Raw genomic sequence first — 19,299 nt, 5'->3', positions numbered from 1 at the left:
TAAATATCTGGGCTATTGAATATTAACAGGAGACTACTTTAAATACAATTATCCTAATTTTAAATTTTTCATTGGGCTTTTTTTAAAAGGTGTTAGAGAACCTTACCTTTCCAATGAATGGAACCAGGTGATGTTCACACATGGAAAACATATCTATATCCTTCACAATCACCATCTCATCATGATCTTCATCAAATATAGCATCATTTATAGCATCTGAAATCAGAGACCTATTTTAGTAATGGTTCCAATAGTATAGGAAGAGTAGAAAAACCAATACTTTTTAGGGGGAAGTAAAAACTGATAGCAGAAAAACATTAATCCTGACTAAGATATTAAGGAAATGCAAAGACTTAAATTAATTCCTTTTCTCCCATCAAATTAGAGGTTTGGGGGGCTGGAGAGATAGTACAACATTAAAGTAGTTGCCTTTCACATGGCCAGGGGTTACCCCAATATCCCATAATCATACTCCTGAGCACTGCCAGAAGTAACCCCAGAGTATCGCCGTGTGACCCAAAAAGAAAAACAAAAAACAGATGAAAAAAGAAAAGAAAAGAAAAATTAGGTATTTTTCTACTATAAACCACAGTGCGAAAAGTTATTTTTTTTAAATGTGACTCTCATAGAGGCAGACTGGTGGGGGGAGGCAAATGGTGGGGGACACGGTGGACAATGATGGAGGGAATTGGTACTAAACATTGCCTGAAACCCAATCGTAAATAACTTGGTGATTCAGAGTGACTGAAAATGAAACATAAAAATTAATACGCTTTCTTTAAATAATGGGAAAATCCTTTTGATATAGTTATTATATAGAAAATGGGGGGCTGTAACAATAGCACAGGCTGGTAGGGTGTTTGTCTATCATGCAGCTGACCTAGTTCAATCCTCTGTATCCCTATGATCCCCCAAACACCAAGAGTAATTTCTGATCCTGAATGCAGAGCCAGGAATAACCCCTGAGCATTGCTGGAAGTAACCAAAAAGCAAACAAACAAAAAAAGCAGGACTGTAAATTATTTATGAGAGAGGAAAAGAGGAAAAAAATATGCTAAAACAAGGAATAGCAATTTCTGGTGGGTAAAAAAAGATCTCCTTCCATATTCTTATATTTCTATGTACTTATCATTTCTATATATTGATGTATAAGAATTCTAGCTCAGAAAAATATTAATAACCTTAAATCTTCTCACAACAGAGGCTAATCCCAGACACTATAAACTCGATCCCCCAAACAGTATTTTACTCATAAAATTTTTCAGTCACTGTATGCAAGCATCAGATGAAACTGTTGCCTTTCTCCTTTCTCAGTAAAATTCATCCTACGTTTTTTAAACATATGCCTGTCCAGAATAAAGTTTCTTATCTAGCTTATGGATTCTGGAACATACAATTTTGCAAACAAACTCAAAAAGCTTTAGCTTTTCAAAATGGTTCTGATATCTGGACAAGTTGGCAGATTAGATACAGTCTAGGCACTGAGGAGTTGTGCAGTTTCAAGGATTTGGGCAAATGCAGTCTTCACAATATGATGAGTCAAGGAAGGAATAAGATGCAGTGCATCTGACAGCCACCCACAGCTTCTTCCCCTTTGCAGAGCAGGCTGCCGAGTGAGTCACAGGGCTAATGTTTAAATGCCCACCCCATTTGCCTGACCTTCAGTTGCTCCACTGCTACTAGAGTAGGGATTCACAGAGACTGAGTCATCATTAAACCATAGTTACCATCTTCAGAGTAAGGCTATTAAAAGATAGATTTGACTGTAATAGAAAACTCATTAATGTGGATAACAAATGTGAATATGTGGGGCTGAGACACACACCCATAAACATATCGTCCCTGTTAGGAGTGACTGATGAAATCCGTAGGCAGTGGGGTAGGGGTGGGGGGCGGGGGAGGTGAGGGGAATAGGGGGAAGAGGAGGCTCAGTGCCAATCTTTAAGTTAATGCTCTTTCCCCAAAAGTCTGCACTAACCCAGTCAAAATTTTAAAAGAAATCATCCAAAAATAATCTTTTGATGCTCCTGGATTTTGTCAAGATTTGAATGTAATATTATTTTATATCATCTTATGCATAGTTTCTAAACTCTTCGCTGACATTAAAAAAAAATTCCCTCCCTTCTGCCCTCTCCTCTCTGGAAAGAAAGATGGCGGCCACAGGGGAGCCTTGTGGACAGCAGGTATGAGCCGGGGGTGGGGGGGGGGCGACTAAAACCTCATGGGAAGGGGGGCGTTCCGGCCCGTCCTTCACACCCTACTGAGGTCACCAGTTGCCCCCCACGAGCGGCTCTTCAGCATGGCCATGACTCCAGAGCACAGAAACCAATCTCTTAATTATCTGACTCTCAGTAGAAATACTTCCAGGGTTAATAAGTAAAATAGCAGAAATCCAAAACCATTTGGACATCATTTAATTCTTGAATCCAGCTGTAGAAAGCAAATCATTCCACAATGCTTTTTCAGCATGTCTGATTTGGGGGGGGAGGGTAAACTCTAAATAATAATGGTGCAACTTTTATCAAAACAATGAAGCCAGTCAAAAGTAGATAGAGTGTTAACTAGAATTCATCTGCCTCACAGGCATTGGTGGTGGTGGGGGGGGGGGGTTATTGGGGTTCTTTGTGGTGAAAAATAAGTATTGGTAAAGGGAAATGTGATTGATATTTGCATGACCGAGACCTAAACCTGAAAGCTTTGTAACTTTTCCCACAGCGATTCAATAAATAAATAAATAAATTATAAAAAAAATTCCCAAAAATCAAAACAAAAAAATATTATTTCTTAAAGTAAGTAGAGAGACCTATCTTCTCTCTGTCTTACAGGAAGTATCTCAACTATAGGAAGTATCTGTTAGTCATCTTTGGGAAAGAATGAGAGCGTCCCATTGTAAGCTCTGATAATAACCAAAAGGTGTATGTGAAAACAAAAGCTGGCCCTTGGGCTAGACTAAATTAGCATCTGATTCCATCAGTTACTAGCTGCTGGACTTGGCACAAAACACTCTGTCTCAGCCTTATCTGCTGAAAAATGGGCATGAATATAGTTCCTACTCCTACTTCATAGTATATACTGAGAATTAAGTGGAACAATAAATTTACCAATGGCTGCAATTATGCAAACAAAGCAAATAGTGGTGACTTATTTATATAATTTCCATTCAGACTGGGGGAGATGCTGAGTTATGTGTCCCCCACATATTGTTTCCCCCACACACTGAAGAACAGTAGAATTTTTTTTAATGTAGGAGTACTGCTATTTAAGAACAGTAGAATTTTAAAGGAAAAAATTTGCTGTAATCTACAGAAAAGGAAAAACAGTAACTTTACTGGGAAGAACCTGAAAAACACTATCGTAATCTAATGATCAAGGTCCACTTTACCTCAGGCATATATTATGTCAATAAGATTGATTTCCATGTAGCTCCTGATAAAATAGGATTATAAAGGCACATAAACTCTGTGGTATTATTACCAAGAATTTGTAACTGCAGTCTAATAAGTCTAATAATCAAACTGAAAGCCATTCAAGAAAATATCAAAACAACTATTCTTTAAGTATATAAATATATATATACATATATATATATTAGACAAAGAGGCATCTTGAACTCCCGAGAAACCTCAATGAGCTTGGTTATCGTGTGGATATGGTCGATGGTGCTGAATCCTTTGCCGTACCCGGCTTGCTCGCATGGTTGTCCTTCATCTAGTGTTCTATCAATCCTATTCAGGATGACTCGACTGAACAGCTTGTAGATGACAGACAATAGGCAGATCGGGCGATAGTTGCCAATGTCGTGGATGTCTCCCTTCTTGTACAGTAGTACAGTCCTGCTGGTTTTCCACTGGGACGGAACCCTGCATTCAGACAGGTAGCATGTGAAGAGCCGAGCTAACGTATTGTTGAGTACTGACGGCAGGCTCTTCAGGTGTTCAGGTCTGACCTTGTCCGGGCCGAGTGCTGTTCGTTTCTTTACCAACGAAATGGCATGTCGAATTTCAGAAGGGAGAACATTGGGAACAACATATCCATCCTGTGGAATTTGGTTCATTGATTTAAAGAAGGCCTTTGATTCTGTTGAGATGGAAGCGGTCATTGAAGCCCTAGCCAATCAGGGCATTCAAACTCAATACATCAGGATCCTCCATGAGCTGTATTACGAATTCACTACCAGGATCTCACCATTCTACAAAGAAGTAATAGAAGTAATCATTGATGTCAAGAGGGGGGTTCAACAGGGTGATACCATTTCACCAAAACTCTTCAGTGCCACCCTCGAGAACATCATGTGATGACTGGAATGGGAAGGAATGGGAGTGAAGATAGATGGTCAGCAACTACACCACCTCCGCTTTGCTGATGACATTGTTCTAATAACACCAAACATTAGCCAAGCAGCACAAATGATAGCTGACTTCGACCGTGAGTGTGGAAAGGTAGGACTACAGCAGAATCTTACGAAGACAATGTTTATGAGAAACAGCCTCGTTCCTGACACTCCATTCGCTTTCAATGGAACGACCATCTCTGAATGCAACAGTTATGTGTACCTAGGTTGAGAAGTCAACATGACGAATGACCTGGCACCTGAGTTGTGCAGGAGGAAGAGAGCAGCTTGGAACGCCTTCCAGAGCGTTGAAGAAATAGCTAAGAGGATGAAGAACCTCCGACTCCAGGCACATCTCTTTGATTCCACTGTTCTTCCTGCATTAACATATGCCTCAGAGACCTGGGCCCTACACAAACAGGATGAGAACACTATTTGGGTCTCCCAAAGAGGAATTGAAAGAGCTATGCTTGGAGTATCACGTTTCACTCAAATGAGAGAAAGAATCCGGAGTTCCGACCTCTGTGGATGATCAAGAATCAAGGACGCTGTCTCGTTTGCCAAGGCGTCAAAAATCAGATGGTTTGGTCACGTAATGAGATTTAGAGATGACTGTTGGGCTAGATCCGTTACCGACTGGATTCCACGGGATGTCAAAAGACCGCATGGCCGCCCACCTACCAGATGGTCAGACTTCTTCATCAAGATACTGAACGATCAGTTTGAGGCTCTTCGTGTTCCTATAACGAACAGACGCCATTGGGCTATACTAGCATGCGACAGAGACAAATGGAGACATTACTGGCGCCTGCTCGAGCAAATCAACGATTAATGGGAAGTCAATTGTGATCAAGTGATATATATGTGTGTAACCTACTTATATACATTTATAAAAATTTATAAAAGCCTTTATATAAACATATATAAAGGCTGAGAAACTATCACAGAGAGGTATATAATGGAAAAATTCAACTAATGACAATGGGAAAGTTAAAATACAAATAGTATATAGCTTACTTAATCATCTTATACCAGTTTTAATTTCTTAAGTACTGATAATTGTACCACAGCAATATGAAATATTAACATTAGAGGAAGCTGAGGGAAGGATATATGGAAACTATATATATACATGTTTATATATGTATGTATACATATATACTCTTTGTAATGATTTTTGTAAGTAAATTATTCAGAAATAAAAGGTAAAAGGTAAAGGCCCTCCCGTTGATCGTCGATTTGCTCGAGCGGGCCCAGTAACGTCTCCATTGGAGACTTTGTTGTTACTGTGTCTGGCATATCGAATACTCTCGGTAGCTTGCCGGGCTCTCCGAGAGGGGCGGAGGAATCGAACTCGGGTCGGCCATGTTGGCCGCGTGTAAGGCGAACGCCCTACCGCTGTGCTAAAACAGAAAAAAATCAAGAAGACTGTCTCAATCAACTGGAATCAAATGGAACTTTACTCAGAAATAAAATTGAACTACAAATATAAGTAACAGAGATGGTTGACTCTACAATAAAACTAAGTTAAAAAGTCATGCATATATATTCCCACACATATGTACACACACATAAGATTGTAGGAAATGCAAATATAGATATAGAAAGCAGACAATTTACTGGGAATCATAGAAGTGGGTGAGAAGAAGTGGGTGAGAAGAAAAGGATAGGAAGAAACTTTGGGGGGAGAGTAATGGGAATGGTAGATATTTCATTGTACTGTTGACCTTACAACTGAATGTGTATATCAAAACTTAATTGTACAGGGGCCAGGGAGATATTTCAAAGGGCTGGAGTACATGGTCTGCACTGGAAAACCTGGGTTTGATTCTCCGCACTACATAGTCCTCTTACCAAACCTGGGTATATCCTAAAAGCAAAAAGAAAATTCGATTGTGTATGTAAAGTTTGGACAAACTTGCAGGCTATCAAATGTAGCCTTCCCACAGGGCAGAGTCTGGCAAACTCCCCGTGGCGTACCAAATATGCCAAATACCAGTAACAATGATGGGTCTCATTCTCCTAAAGAGCCGTGAATATAATCTCAGGGCTAGGATGAAAGAGACGTTACTGGGGCCTGCTCGAGGCAATCGACGATTAACAGGATGATGAAATGAAATGAAATGAAATGAAATGAAATGAAATGAAATGTAAAGTTAGTGAATGCTATTGAATTTAAATTCTATCTTAATAGGGCTTACTTACAGTATGCATTCTTTTGTGTAGAAGAAATGGAGATACAAACATCCATATATACCTATGTTTATCTTAAATAACAAACACTTTTATAGAAGAATATATTAAAAAGCTAATAAAAAATGATTGCCTGTAAAGGATCAAACATACAGAATAGAAAGGATATTGGATTGCAGAGATATCTTTAAATACAACTTTTCACATAGTTTTTATTTTAAAATCATGTAAATGTTTTTTTAGAACAAGAGAAACAAGAAAAGATTAGTGTCCTCGTGTTGTTTAATGCTCTGTATGACAACTGAATACTAATGCTGCCTATATTCCTTTTCATTCCAGTGAGCCAGAACTATAAACTTGACCATACCAAATCATTTTTCTTCAATAATGAAGTTTCCCTGCTATATTTATTTATGTTTTGCGCCAAACTATCTGAACACTACCATCTGTGGCTAATAAGAACGAAACACTATCACAGATTGTTTTAATTTCCTGCCCGTTATCAGCAGCTAGAAGGTAACCCTGGAAACGCAGATTTACAGCTTTCTATTTCCTACTGTTGGTCATAGCCAAACAAAAGAAACCAAAGCAACCTCCCCAAGTGAAAGTTTTGTCTGTAACACTCACCTACCTGATCCATTTTAAAGTATACCTTTCTTGGCCATTAACAACTTAGTATTGACACCAAAAAATACCATACCAGAACTGACATCCTTCAAGCATTTAGCTCTTCCAGGAAGCACAGGAAGGCAGGGCCAGTATAACCCCCAGTCATTTCATCAGGACCCTTTGTAGAAGGGGTTCTCTAGCTTTTCACAACCTTGTTAAAAAACAAATCAATTCCACTTCTGGGCATCCACTCAAAACTCTGATCAGAAAAGACATTTTTTAATTGAATCACCATGAGATACAGTTACAATGCTTTCATGTTTGAGTTTCAGTCATACAATGATCGAACATCCATCCCTCCACCAGTGCACACTCTCTACCACCAATGTCCCCAGTATTACACCCCCCTCTTTCCAAACCTCCCCCTGCCTCTATGGCAGACAATTTCCCCCATACTCTCTCTCTACTTTCGGGCATTATGGTTTGCAATATAGATACTGAGAGGCTATCACATTTGGTCCATTATCTATTTTCCACACACACCTCCCATCCTGAACAATCCCTCCAGACATCATTGACTTAGTGATCCCTTCTCTATTGCAACTGCCTTCTTCCCCAGCTCATAAGGCAGGCCAGAAAAGACATTTGTACTCCTATGTTTATTTCAGTACTATTCATGATAGCCAAAATTGGGAATCAACCCAAATGTCCAAGGACAGATAACTGGATAAACTATATGATATAAATATAAGTATGTATATATATATATAAACAAATCATGGCAGAGCCTGGCAAGCTACCTGTGGCATATTCAATATGCCAAAAACAGTAATAATAATGGGACTCATTCTCCTGACCCTGAAAGAGCAGCGTTGGGAAAGATGAGTAAGAAGAGGCTGCTAAAATCTCAGGACTGGGAAAAATGAGTCGTTACTGGTGCCCACTCGAGTAAATGGATGAACAACGGGATGACAGTGATACAGTGATACATACAAATACTACTTATTTTAAACAGATGAAATCATACAATTCGCTAGCATATTTCCAAGGCCTATGGCTAATAGAGGCCATGGCATCTCCAACCGCTTGTAAGAGCAAACTGGAGAAACTTTGATAGTGCATGTCACCAAAACCATTCTAACAAAAATGTGTCCTAAATACATCTTTGTATTTCTAACAAAGGCTGCTATTTGCCTTTTCTATAAACTTCAGATCCTGGGCCTGAAGCCTTCAACCTTGAGTTTAGTTTTAGCATCATGTTCCATGTAGTAGGTATATCGGATCAACTATTTTATTAATTTCTTACAATTTTTCCTGTAGGTTGCCATCAGGTTCTCTGAAATATCTGACACTAAATCTGAGTATGGCAACTAGTCGCTGGAGTTGTTCTTTTTAAGGTCTTACATGAATAAAGCTCCCACTAATCAAGAATCTATGCTACCAGGTGTGAAAATGATGAGACAAGCTAAAAAGCAACAGGATATATCCAGCTTTGGGGGGCAACAACCCCCATTGTCAGGGACAAGTAGTTACAAGCAAAATGAGCTTCTGCACTTTGGGGGATTGGTATTGGTACTTGGCTTTAATGTAACCAAATAAAGCATTGAAAGTAAAAATTAAAAGAAAGAAAGGAAAAATGAAATCATGCAATTTGCCACTACATGGATGGAACTGGAGGGTATCGTGCTAAATGGAATCAACCAGAGAAAAGGGACAGTTACAGAATGATTTCTCATGTGTGGGATATACAAAGAATAATTGGGTACTCACAATAGACCAAAAGTAACAGAATCTAAGAACTGGTCTACAAAACTGAGCTTACTGTGGCAGTGTGTTGTAGAGAGTAAGGGATGAGGGAGAGGAGGAAAGGAGAGAGGGACCCTGAGACAATGATAAAGGGAAATGAACACCGGTTTGGGGTGGGGATGAGGGTGGATGTTGGAGTTCTGCATTCATAAAACCCTATTATTAACAGTATTGTAAAATTGTAAAGTAACTAACACTTAAAAATCACCAAACCCCATCTGCAAAGCCTCTTGTTGAAGTACATCTGTGTGGCACAAGAATTTTCATTTCTTAAGTTTTAATAGGGTACACCTACAGTGGGACTTGGGAGTCTGGAGTCACTCCTAGCAATGTTTGAGCTAGCTGAGAAGTGTGGGGTATGTGGTATGAGGAACGGAAGTCAGCCTGTACTAATTCAGCAGCCTCCAACACACTGCTATGTACATGCTCTACCACTTGAGCTATCTCTCTGATCCTGAAATTTTGTATCTGCAACAAATTCTTGTAGGATGCTAATGCTTCTGGTCCAGGAACCACACTTTCAGATAGTTTGGAAGGATAACATGTTTTGTGCATAATACAGAATCTTTGCACCTTTCCAAAGCTCCTAATGAAATTTCATAAAGGTAAAGGTAAAGGTAAAGGCCCTCCCGTTGATCGTCGATTTGCTCGAGCGGGCCCAGTAACGTCTCCATTGGAGACTTTGTTGTTACTGTGTCTGGCATATCGAATACTCTCGGTAGCTTGCCGGGCTCTTCCGAGAGGGGCGGAGGAATCGAACTCGGGTCGGCCATGTTGGCCGCTTGTAAGGCGAACGCCCTACCCGCTGTGCTATCGAATTTTAAGGATTAAATATAGACCCATTTCTGTAGGGGTAAATGGAGAAAAAAATATTAAGTTCCTGGAAGAGATTCCCACCAAGGAAATCTTCATCTAATGAAGTTCCTTTTGAATGAGTACTCAGAGGAATTACCACTATTGACATGTCTCGGGATCAACAGGAGCAAGGAGATGTCTGAGTAAGCCAGAGTTTCACACTGATGCCACTTCTAGGAGAACAGCATGAAAACATTGTGGACAAACAGTCAACATATATCCATCAGGGAGCAGGAAAGAGAGAACAAGGCTGATGTACTAATTCAGAATTAAGAGAGAACAAGACACAGAGAGCAACACCTGAAAGGCCAATTAAGCCTTTTTGTTCTTTGTTGAAATTAAATGAATTCCATGTACAATCTGATTTGTGGAGAACTCTTGGCCCAAACTCTACCATCAGTGCTGTCTCTGCCAGTATGGCACTCTTACGTCATTGTACCTCCTGTTTAGACCTCATTTGGGCTCATTTCTTCTCATCTTGGGGGCAAGTGTTATAGCTTAAGGCTTTGGAGTTTCCACATGGTGACCTCTTTGCCATGCACAGAACTGGAGTTAAACATAGATCTTCTATTTTACCCAATTAATATGTCAGTCTTTACCCTGTGATTTGCTTTCTTAAAATAGATGTTAAAGAAGGGACTCCACAGAAACTCACGTAGCCAAGGGAACATAGAATTCTCATTGCAGTATTATTGGTAATAGCAAATATTGGGAATTTAAATATGTTTCAGAAGAACAATTGCATGGTTTTGCAAGAGTCATTCCATAAAATACAAACCAGCAATGAAAGAGAGTGAATCTGAGAGACAATGTCCAATGGAAAAAGAAAATGAACAGAAGCAGTAGCAAATATATACAGCATGATTCATTTAAAGGAAGTACAAACATAATTTCTTGCTGTTTGTGGGAATACACATAAAAGGAAAGCATAAAAATATTCAAATAATACATCAAGGATTTAGCCACTTCCTGAATTTGATTTATTGTTCAAATGCCTATTTTTGTACTTTCATGTGTAACAGAATCAGGAAAAGATAAATGAAAATGTATCTGTATTTAAAAAAAACTATATGTGTTTAAGATGAAGGTGAATGTTTGTTACAAGTTGTTAAACTGTATTAAAAATGCATGGACATTACTTAAAGTTAGCTCTATATTTTTTCTGTGTACATTTGAGACATTCATTAATAAAAGATGATTTATTCTATTTCATTTGTTGGTTATTTGGCTACACCCAGGGGTTCTCTTATGTGGGCTCATTTCTTCCCATCTTGGGGTAAGTGTTGTCACCTCACAGTGCCTGGTGCTTGTGGGTCACTCTGCTGAGCTCCAGAGACCAGCTGGTGTCCATGCCAGGACTGAACCCAGAGCCTCCCCAGGCAGAGCATGTGCTCTAGACCATTTCCCAGCCTCCCCCTGCCAACCCAAACAAAACCCAAAAAGGGTATTTTTTTCATTGAGAAGTTGATAGACTTAATGACATGTGTTCTTTTCCTGAAAAAAATTCAATTCAATTAAAAATTCAATGTTACCTTGATCTGGGTCAGGAAGAGGATCACACAGGACAGCCTGCTTCATGCAATGCTGAAAACTCCTGCGGAAACCTCCTCCATACTCTCTAACTCAAATAAAAGCTTCTGCCCTGACAGTCCCAGAGAAACATTTTCTCTCTACTTTCTGCATGAATAGTACATCCTCTGAGTAAAAGCAGTGGTAAAATTCACCCAAAAAGGAAATCAACCTCTGCTTTCATCTCCCGTGGGACACTGCATCTCTTGATAAGTCTTCCAAGAAACAGCTTTTTGCACTTAGCAAGATAGACCTAATATTTGTGAAAAATCTGGCCAAAATAGGCAGGAACCCAAACATTCCACAGACTGACAAAATGGAGGAAAGTAAGATGATTTTGGACAATGTTTTCACCATCTGCTGGAGGCAGAGTTATTGCACGCTTTGATCCACTCCAGGAATTGATTTCATAAACTGTAGGTCTGTCCACAGGAAAGAGGTAATGCATTGCAAAAAAAAAAGGAAAATTTTGGCTGTTTTTAGAATTTTTGATTGCTATCTTCCTTGGTAGACATCAATTCTCATGTTGCTTTTAAACTATAAAACATTGGATAAAGTAAAGCTTAGACAACGCGGATGGACTTTAAGGGTACTATGCTAAGAGAAATAAGTCAGCCAGAGAAAAACAAACATCACATGATCTCATTTCCATGTGGAATGTAAAAAAAAAAGTCAAGCTTAAATAAACAAATGAGCCAGACTGGTAAAAACATGTTGAATGGTCATTACCAAGGGCTGAGGTAAGGAGAGAAGGAGAAGCCAGGGAAAGATGAGATGTTTGTAAAAGAACAGAATCTTTCAGTTAGAAGATAAGTATGTTTGTTCGTCTGGTTTGGGGGTAACACCTGGCAATGCTCATGGTTTACTCTTAGCTCAAGGATCATTCCTGGAAATGTTCAGGGGACCATTTATATCTTGGTGCCCGGGTTAAAACCAAGATCCACTGCATTCAAGGCAAGTGCTTTTTCCCTGTTCTATCTCTCTGGCCCCTAGAAGATAAGTATGCCCTGAAAAGTTAATGTGTTGCTTTATGATTACAGCTAACAACACTGCCTAATATTAAGACAGTAATCATATTACAATATATGCATATCAAATCAACTTCCTATACACCTTAAAATTATAAAATTATAGGTCAGTTATATCCATGGCTACTGAAATAAATGTACTAACTGCCCTAAAAAAAGTGTCGCTCTGTTTTCATTCAGCAATGCAGTACAACTGAGAAGTTCCACGACTCAATCAGTCTTGTAACACTACTACTTTTATTGATTAAAGACAAGCTTTCCCATATAAAATTATCTCTAGTATCTTCATATTTAATTTTTTTCTTGATCACAACAATGTTAGTTTTGTTTTTCTTCATTACAACAGTATTTATTTATTTATTGCAGTTTATAAGATAATGAATACTGGAAGAAAATGAAAGCACATTGTTCCTCTCCACCTAGAAACAATTACAGTTATTTGATTAGCTCTTATGGACACACACACACACACACACACACACACACACACACGAGATTTGGAACAGACAAAGGGAAAAATTAAAAGGGCCCAGAAATCCAATTCTCCTAAGTTCCCTGTGTAGAATATCCCCTTGGTTTTGAGTCCTCCAAAGGTAAGACAAGAATTTCGGAGAGGTTGAACATGGTTCCTGAGTTCTTGTTTTTCCCAATGGGGTTTCTGGAAATTGATGCCAACTTACAATATGCCAAATTACAATAGACACCACTCTCATATCCCTGCTGGTCAGCTTTTGAAAGGTACATGGTAGTGGCCAGCAGCTTACTGCAATGAGATGCAGACAAGCACCTCTTTCAAATTATTTCAACGTAATATTCTGGGATGAAATGAAAAAATTTTATTATATAAATGCATCATTAACTCTTAAAGTTATTCAAGATAAAGACTTCTCATTTTGGTCTCAGTTTATTCCTCTGAAAAATCTGGGTAGACCAAAATTAGAGCCTTAGAAGTTATCCAAGGAAATAAGCAGAGGGTAAATAGCTAATGGTACATACTTGCCAAATTTAGCTTTTTAAGTAGATAATTTTGTGTATCTTTCACAATCCAGCAGTTAAACTGAAAACAAAATTTATAAAACAGATAGTGGTAACAAGGTCTGGTTCACAGGAGTTCTAAAGAAAGAACACAGCAATGTGATGAACAATCCATTTACTTCAGAAGCCTTTAACAGACTCATCCCTCATCATCCTATATTCACGTATGCCATGAAATTTCCTGCAGGGACATACGATGGAACCATCCCTAATCACGTCCAAGTAAGTACCAGCAGAGTTGGCAGGCCACCATGATAAATGACAAATGATAAAGGTATACAGGATTATCTTTTAGAACTTTAACTTCCAAATACATGAAAGTCAGTCATAGAAAGTTTTGGAAAATCTAGTTTCCCAACACTCACCCCACCTCTGCCCCACCAGTAAGTCTAATTCCAAAATGTGGGAGTGGACCCGGATTTATGTCTTAGAAACTCAAATTATGATGATTGGTTGGACTGAGAGCATAGTTCTTTTTGAGAGGTGAACAAGCATGAGGATTGAATACAGATCTATTCAATGAGGACTGAATAGATCCACTATGGGATCTATTTTGCTCTTTAGCAAGGCTGAACACTGAACAATATAATTTCTCACTATAAACTCTTACATAGTCTCTCTTACATAGAAACCAGAAAACTGGAACAAAGACTGGGATTGGTGTGGGAGGGGTCAGGGAAATCAGGTGGAGTCGATTTTAGCTAGAGGAGGCAGCAGGAAGGACCCATTTGCTCCAAGGAAAAGTAAGGAAGAAAGTTGCATCCTTGAGAGATGTGAAGCTATACTCTTAAAACATATAAATAAATGCAAAATCAATAAAATTGTAATTTACACTTTTTTTTGCTTTTTGGGTCACACCTGGCGATGCACAGGGGTTACTCCTGGCTCTGCACTCAGGAGTTACTCCTGGCGGTGCTCAGGGGACCATATGGGATGCTGGGAATATGAACCCGGGTCAGCCGCATGCAAGGCAAACGCCCTACCCACTGTGCTATCTCTTCAGCCCCTAATTTAAACTTTTTAAGCTGGGGAAGGAAGGAAACAAGGAAGGAAGGAAACTAGGAAGGACGGAAACAAGGAAGGAAACAAGGAAGGGAGGGAGGGCGGGAGGGAGGGAGGGAAAGAAAGTACCCTGTCTTAGAAAAAGAAAACACTGCCAAGGCATGGCTTTCAAGTTTTTATCAGTTTTCAATTTTCCCTGGGGGTTCTGGTACTAGTTCCTGGGTTGGACACAAATATATCAAACTATGAGTTCAAGAAACTTAAGATATAAGGAAATTTTTAAAATCTATGTACAAATATATTTGGAAAATAACTAGCAGCTTAACTACACAGGAAAAAACACTCACAAAGGAAACATTATGATCTGGATAAAAAAAATAAGGCCTGACATTAAAGATTAATGTCCCTTGATTTAATCCAGGGATCCAGGGAGATAGTACAGGGGTTAAGGCACATGCTTTGAATTGCCAGGAGGAACCCGTGGCCTCCTGAGCACCACTGGGGAAGGCTTTCCCCAAATATCTGTCCTGAGACCAGAGAGGTAGTATAGTGGGTAGGTGATTGTCTTACACACTGCCAACCCTGGTTCGATCCCCAGCACCCCTTACAGTCATAAGGGGTGATTTTTGAGCTGAGAGTCAGGAATAAGCCCTGAGCATCCCTAGGTGTGGCTCAAAAACTAAAAACAACAAGATCTATCCCAGTTCTTTTTGATGGAGAAGAAGAAGGAAGGAATGTTTTCTAGAGAATGAGAAAAGAGGTACCATGTGAGATGGAATAGCAGGTGGGAAACCCCCTAAGGGGAGTGGACTGCCTGAGTGGGTCTAGGTACTGGACAGAAACCAGATGCCCTTCTAGTTCTGAGCATGGTTCTAATTAACTTTTATGTTCAGTTCCTGACCTCTTTTAAGCCCTGCCACATTCTGCATTCGTCAGGCCATTCTCAGCTCTATTACAGATGAGGAAATAGATACTGTATTTGGCAACAATAAGTGCACACCAAGGAGCGTTAAGTAACAGTTTAATATAAGAGCTGGATTTTGACCCCTGTCCTCTGATTCTCAGATAGGATCCCTGAGCACCAGTGTCCAGAAGTCTGATGCAGGCCTAGCAGAACGGACTTGGCGGGGGCGGAGGCACACAGGGACAGGCAACTTGAATCAGGGGTGACAAATCATCCATGAATGACAAGGTCCCAGTCAATGGCCACAGAGGAAATAAGGGGTACAGACCTGACTTTTGCAGAAGACAACAAAATTTGTCATAAAAATGGGGGTTTCGGGAGAGAAAAGGATGGAGCTAAGTGCCAGTCCTGCAGTTCAGAGTATGACTCCGTAGCAAGGGTGACTAAAAGGCACTCATTGAGAGCAAAATACTATTTCGCCAATTATTTATTTGGTTGATATGAGGGAAGGTTTAGCAATTTCGTGCTACTTTGAACTTTACTTTTTGCAATCAAACTGAAAGAACTTCAAGGGAAAGGAGAGTTCCACTAAACCTTAAACTAATCATAAAAAGGCTTCTTTTTAAAAGAAAAAGAAAAACAAAGAATAAAAGAAATAAAGAAAAAGAACTTCTCTGTAGAAGTATATCCCAAGAAAACAGTGAAGCATCACTTTTCCAGCCGACTTAAAACAACTTTAAATCTCCCCAACATCCAAGCGTTTTGTCTCTTGACAGATGTCACATGAAGAAAACACTGCAGTTCTGCTAAATTTTTTTTCCTTGAATTTAACCAGGTCTTAAGACCTAACTTCCAGTTTCCAGGAATACTGCAAGGAGGGATGGAGAAACAAGCTAATGAAAACAAGAAAATAATCAGACTAATCTCAAACATGGAATCTCTCCCAGGAATTCTATAGATGAGGGAGAGGGGAAAAATAATAGCAGGGTGAAAAACAGATGAAAGGGTCAAAATGGGGTACCACTTTGGGGCTGGAGCGATAGCACAGCGGGTAGGGTGTTTGCCTTGCATGCAGCATCCCATATGGTCCCCTGAGCACCGCCAGGAGTAATTCCTAAGTGCATGAACCAGGAGTAACTCTTGTGCATCGCCGGATGTGACCCAAAAAAGAAAAAAAAACAAGGGGGGGTACCATTTTGAACAATTCATAAGAAAAGTTACTGTGGTCAACTGGGTGAAATCACGATATAGATTTGGCATTGAACAATATGAAAGACTTACTAGTTAATTTTACTCAGGATGGTAGTATGCATCCAGCCTCTTCTAGTTGCTCCAAAGTCTTATGAAGAGAGTAAGGCTCCAGTGAGGTTAGAACAGCCACTGGTTATTCTTTGGTAGGAGTGTCTACAATATTCCCCCAGGCAAACTCTTTAAATAAATACTTTGTCTAATCAAAGGGACTATAGGTTAGAAAGCCAGAGACCCTGAAGAACATACAAATGAAAGCCCTTTTCAAAATTCTGCATCACAAGGAGAGAGGAAAGACCTGTTGTCATAGTAACAATCTGCGTGGCTTGAACGTTTCCATGGAAAGCAGTGCCCAGAGCATGGAATGAAGCTGGAGGTCCTGCCTAGGACCTCACCTGTCAGCTTCTGGGAGCCAGCAGAGTGACCAAGGCCAAGTGATCAATAACGGCAAGTCCCTCTCTAGCACAGAAATCTAGGTGAGACAATTAGATCCTAGGTGGAGCTCCTGGTCCAACTGCCTCTCCCAGTAGACCAGATTAGAACAGTCCAGCAACTTGTCAGATCTGCTAAACTGCTGTGATTAGCAGGCTAGCTGTTCTTCCCATTGTACCTGAAGGCATGTTCCTCTGTCACATTATAGCAGTTCAAGAAACACAAAATGGCTCTCAGGCTTCTGACAAACAGAACATCTAAAACATTAAATAGGAAGCTGAACGACCTGCCTCTTCCTTTCCCTTAGAAACAAACCTCTTTATTTGCAAATCACCCTGCCCTTAAAAACAAAACCAAAAACCAGCCGGCTTATTGCAAGGGATGAGATAAGAAAGAGATACCTATCAAGAGCACAGCAGAAGTGTGAGCTCCCGTGGAAAAAAAAATCCAGATGGCAAGACCAGCTGAGGCTTACAGTTCACCACTTGGGTCTGAAAATCAAGTTATTTCTGATGGGCAGGTAGGTACATCTCCAAGCTGCTTGGCTCACAGAGTTGCTTCTGTAGACCCTTGTTCCTCCTCCTCCTCCTCCTCCTCCTCCTCCTCCTCCTCCTCCTCGGAGGGAGGCAGTGCACTCAGGGTTGGGACTCAAGGCAACCAAGGCCCTATCAGCAAGCACTTCTATATTGAAGCAGGTGGCTGGTTAGAGAGGCATTATCTACAGCCTAGCTTCTTAAACTGTGGCCTCCAACTTAATAGCTTCAAAACATGTTATTTTAAGGAGAGACAGAGACAGAGAAGAAAGTGCCTGCCATAGAGGTAGGGGTGGGGTGGGTGGGAGGAAAACTGGGGTTATTGGTGGTGGGAAATGTACACTGGTAAAAGGACAAGCACTGGAATATTATATGACTAGAACCCAGTCATGAATATCTTTGTAACTGTGAATCTCACTGTGATTTAATTAAGATATAAATAAATTTTTAAACATATTGTTTTATTTTTAATGTTTTTTTCTAACCATTTTCTTTATTTCTGGATAAGCAATATAACTTCCTCTTAAAATTTTTTTATTCAGGGAGAAAATTTTTTTATTCAATTAAAGAACTGTGATTTACTAGCTTATTGATAGTTGAGTCTTAGGCATACCATATTCCAATACTAATCCCACTATTCAATGCTGCACTCAATATAACAGCTAAGATATGGAATCAACCTAGGTGTCCAATGACAGATAAGTGGGTTATGAAGATGTGGTATATATACTCAATGGAATACTGTGAATCTTCAAGGAATGATGAAATCATGTAATTTGCTGCAACCTGGTTGGAACTGAAAGATACTATGTTGAATGAGGTAAACTGGAAGAAGAAAGACAAACACAGGGTAATCTCACTTATCTGTGGTATAGAGAAAGAAATAAAAATATTTTTAAAAAGAAATTTCTTTATTATTTACTATCAGTAAATGTTTGATGTTTATTCCTATTTCATGTACTTATGTACCCTGGGTCACATAAGAATTACTCAGGCAGAAAGGGGTCTCAGTAAGAAAAGTGAAGGAATTTCCACACTACAATAGGAGTTCAGCAAAGTCCTCACCAAGTTAAGAGCCTCTTCGTCAACCCTAACAGCATCTTCATTGCTCCCCTGCACAGCATACTGTGAGTGCACAAACCAGACAACGGGTGTGACTACATTTAGGCTCTTATAGTGAAAAAATCTTCGGGACATTTGTCAAAAGCTGCCATTGAACTGAGCTTCAATTCTTACTTAGGACAGATCAAAAGTAATAAAATATCTCAGGCCTCAAAACAAGCACTTCACATTTGGACCAAATGAAGCCAAAATAAGAATGAACCCAAAACTTAGAACAGATTTTCTCACCTAAACTTGGCTTGCTGGTTAGTCCATTGTCTCCAGCAAGGCAACAGTTGCTGGTAAAATGGGGGGCAAGGGAGAGGCAGTGGGAAGAGAGGTTCATGGTGAGCAACTGGAATCCAAATGGGGAAAATGAGAGAATAAGGAGCATAGAGAAGGAAGGTTCAGTACCACCAAGGACCGAGTATCATACGGATATTCTACCTTGGTCTCCAGCTCCAGTGTGGAAATGAGATATAGTGATCTCTAAGACTAACTGTACATTAAATGAAAATGCTTACTATCCCTCAAGGAAGATTGTATTGTAAGATAAGGGGGAGATGCAGAAATGATAAACTGGAAAAAAGGAAGGGACTTGGAGGAATGACAGGGGTCTTTCTGATGGTGGAAATGGTGACAGTTGCACACATA

At 39.7% G+C, this 19,299-nt stretch overlaps 1 protein-coding gene and 1 non-coding gene across 2 annotated transcripts in view; one reads left to right on the top strand and one right to left on the bottom strand.

The window, feature by feature from the left end:
• The window catches only part of GCH1 (GTP cyclohydrolase 1), a 47,691-nt gene that overhangs the window by 17,012 nt on the left and 11,380 nt on the right, over nucleotides 1-19,299 (bottom strand). The window contains exon 2 of the mRNA XM_056134252.1: nucleotides 107-216. Coding sequence (XP_055990227.1) covers nucleotides 107-216 — 110 coding nt within the window. The remainder of the gene's footprint in view (nucleotides 1-106; nucleotides 217-19,299) is intronic.
• LOC130042225 (small nucleolar RNA SNORA44) lies at nucleotides 8,167-8,339 on the top strand. Its single transcript, XR_008795174.1, has one exon. It is a non-coding gene; the product is annotated as a small nucleolar RNA SNORA44 (small nucleolar RNA).

The sequence above is a fragment of the Sorex fumeus genome, unplaced genomic scaffold (genome assembly GCF_029834395.1).
Source record: "Sorex fumeus unplaced genomic scaffold, SorFum_2.1 ptg000098l, whole genome shotgun sequence".
Classification (NCBI taxonomy): domain Eukaryota; kingdom Metazoa; phylum Chordata; class Mammalia; order Eulipotyphla; family Soricidae; genus Sorex; species Sorex fumeus.
This window is presented reverse-complemented; position numbering and strand designations above follow the sequence as displayed.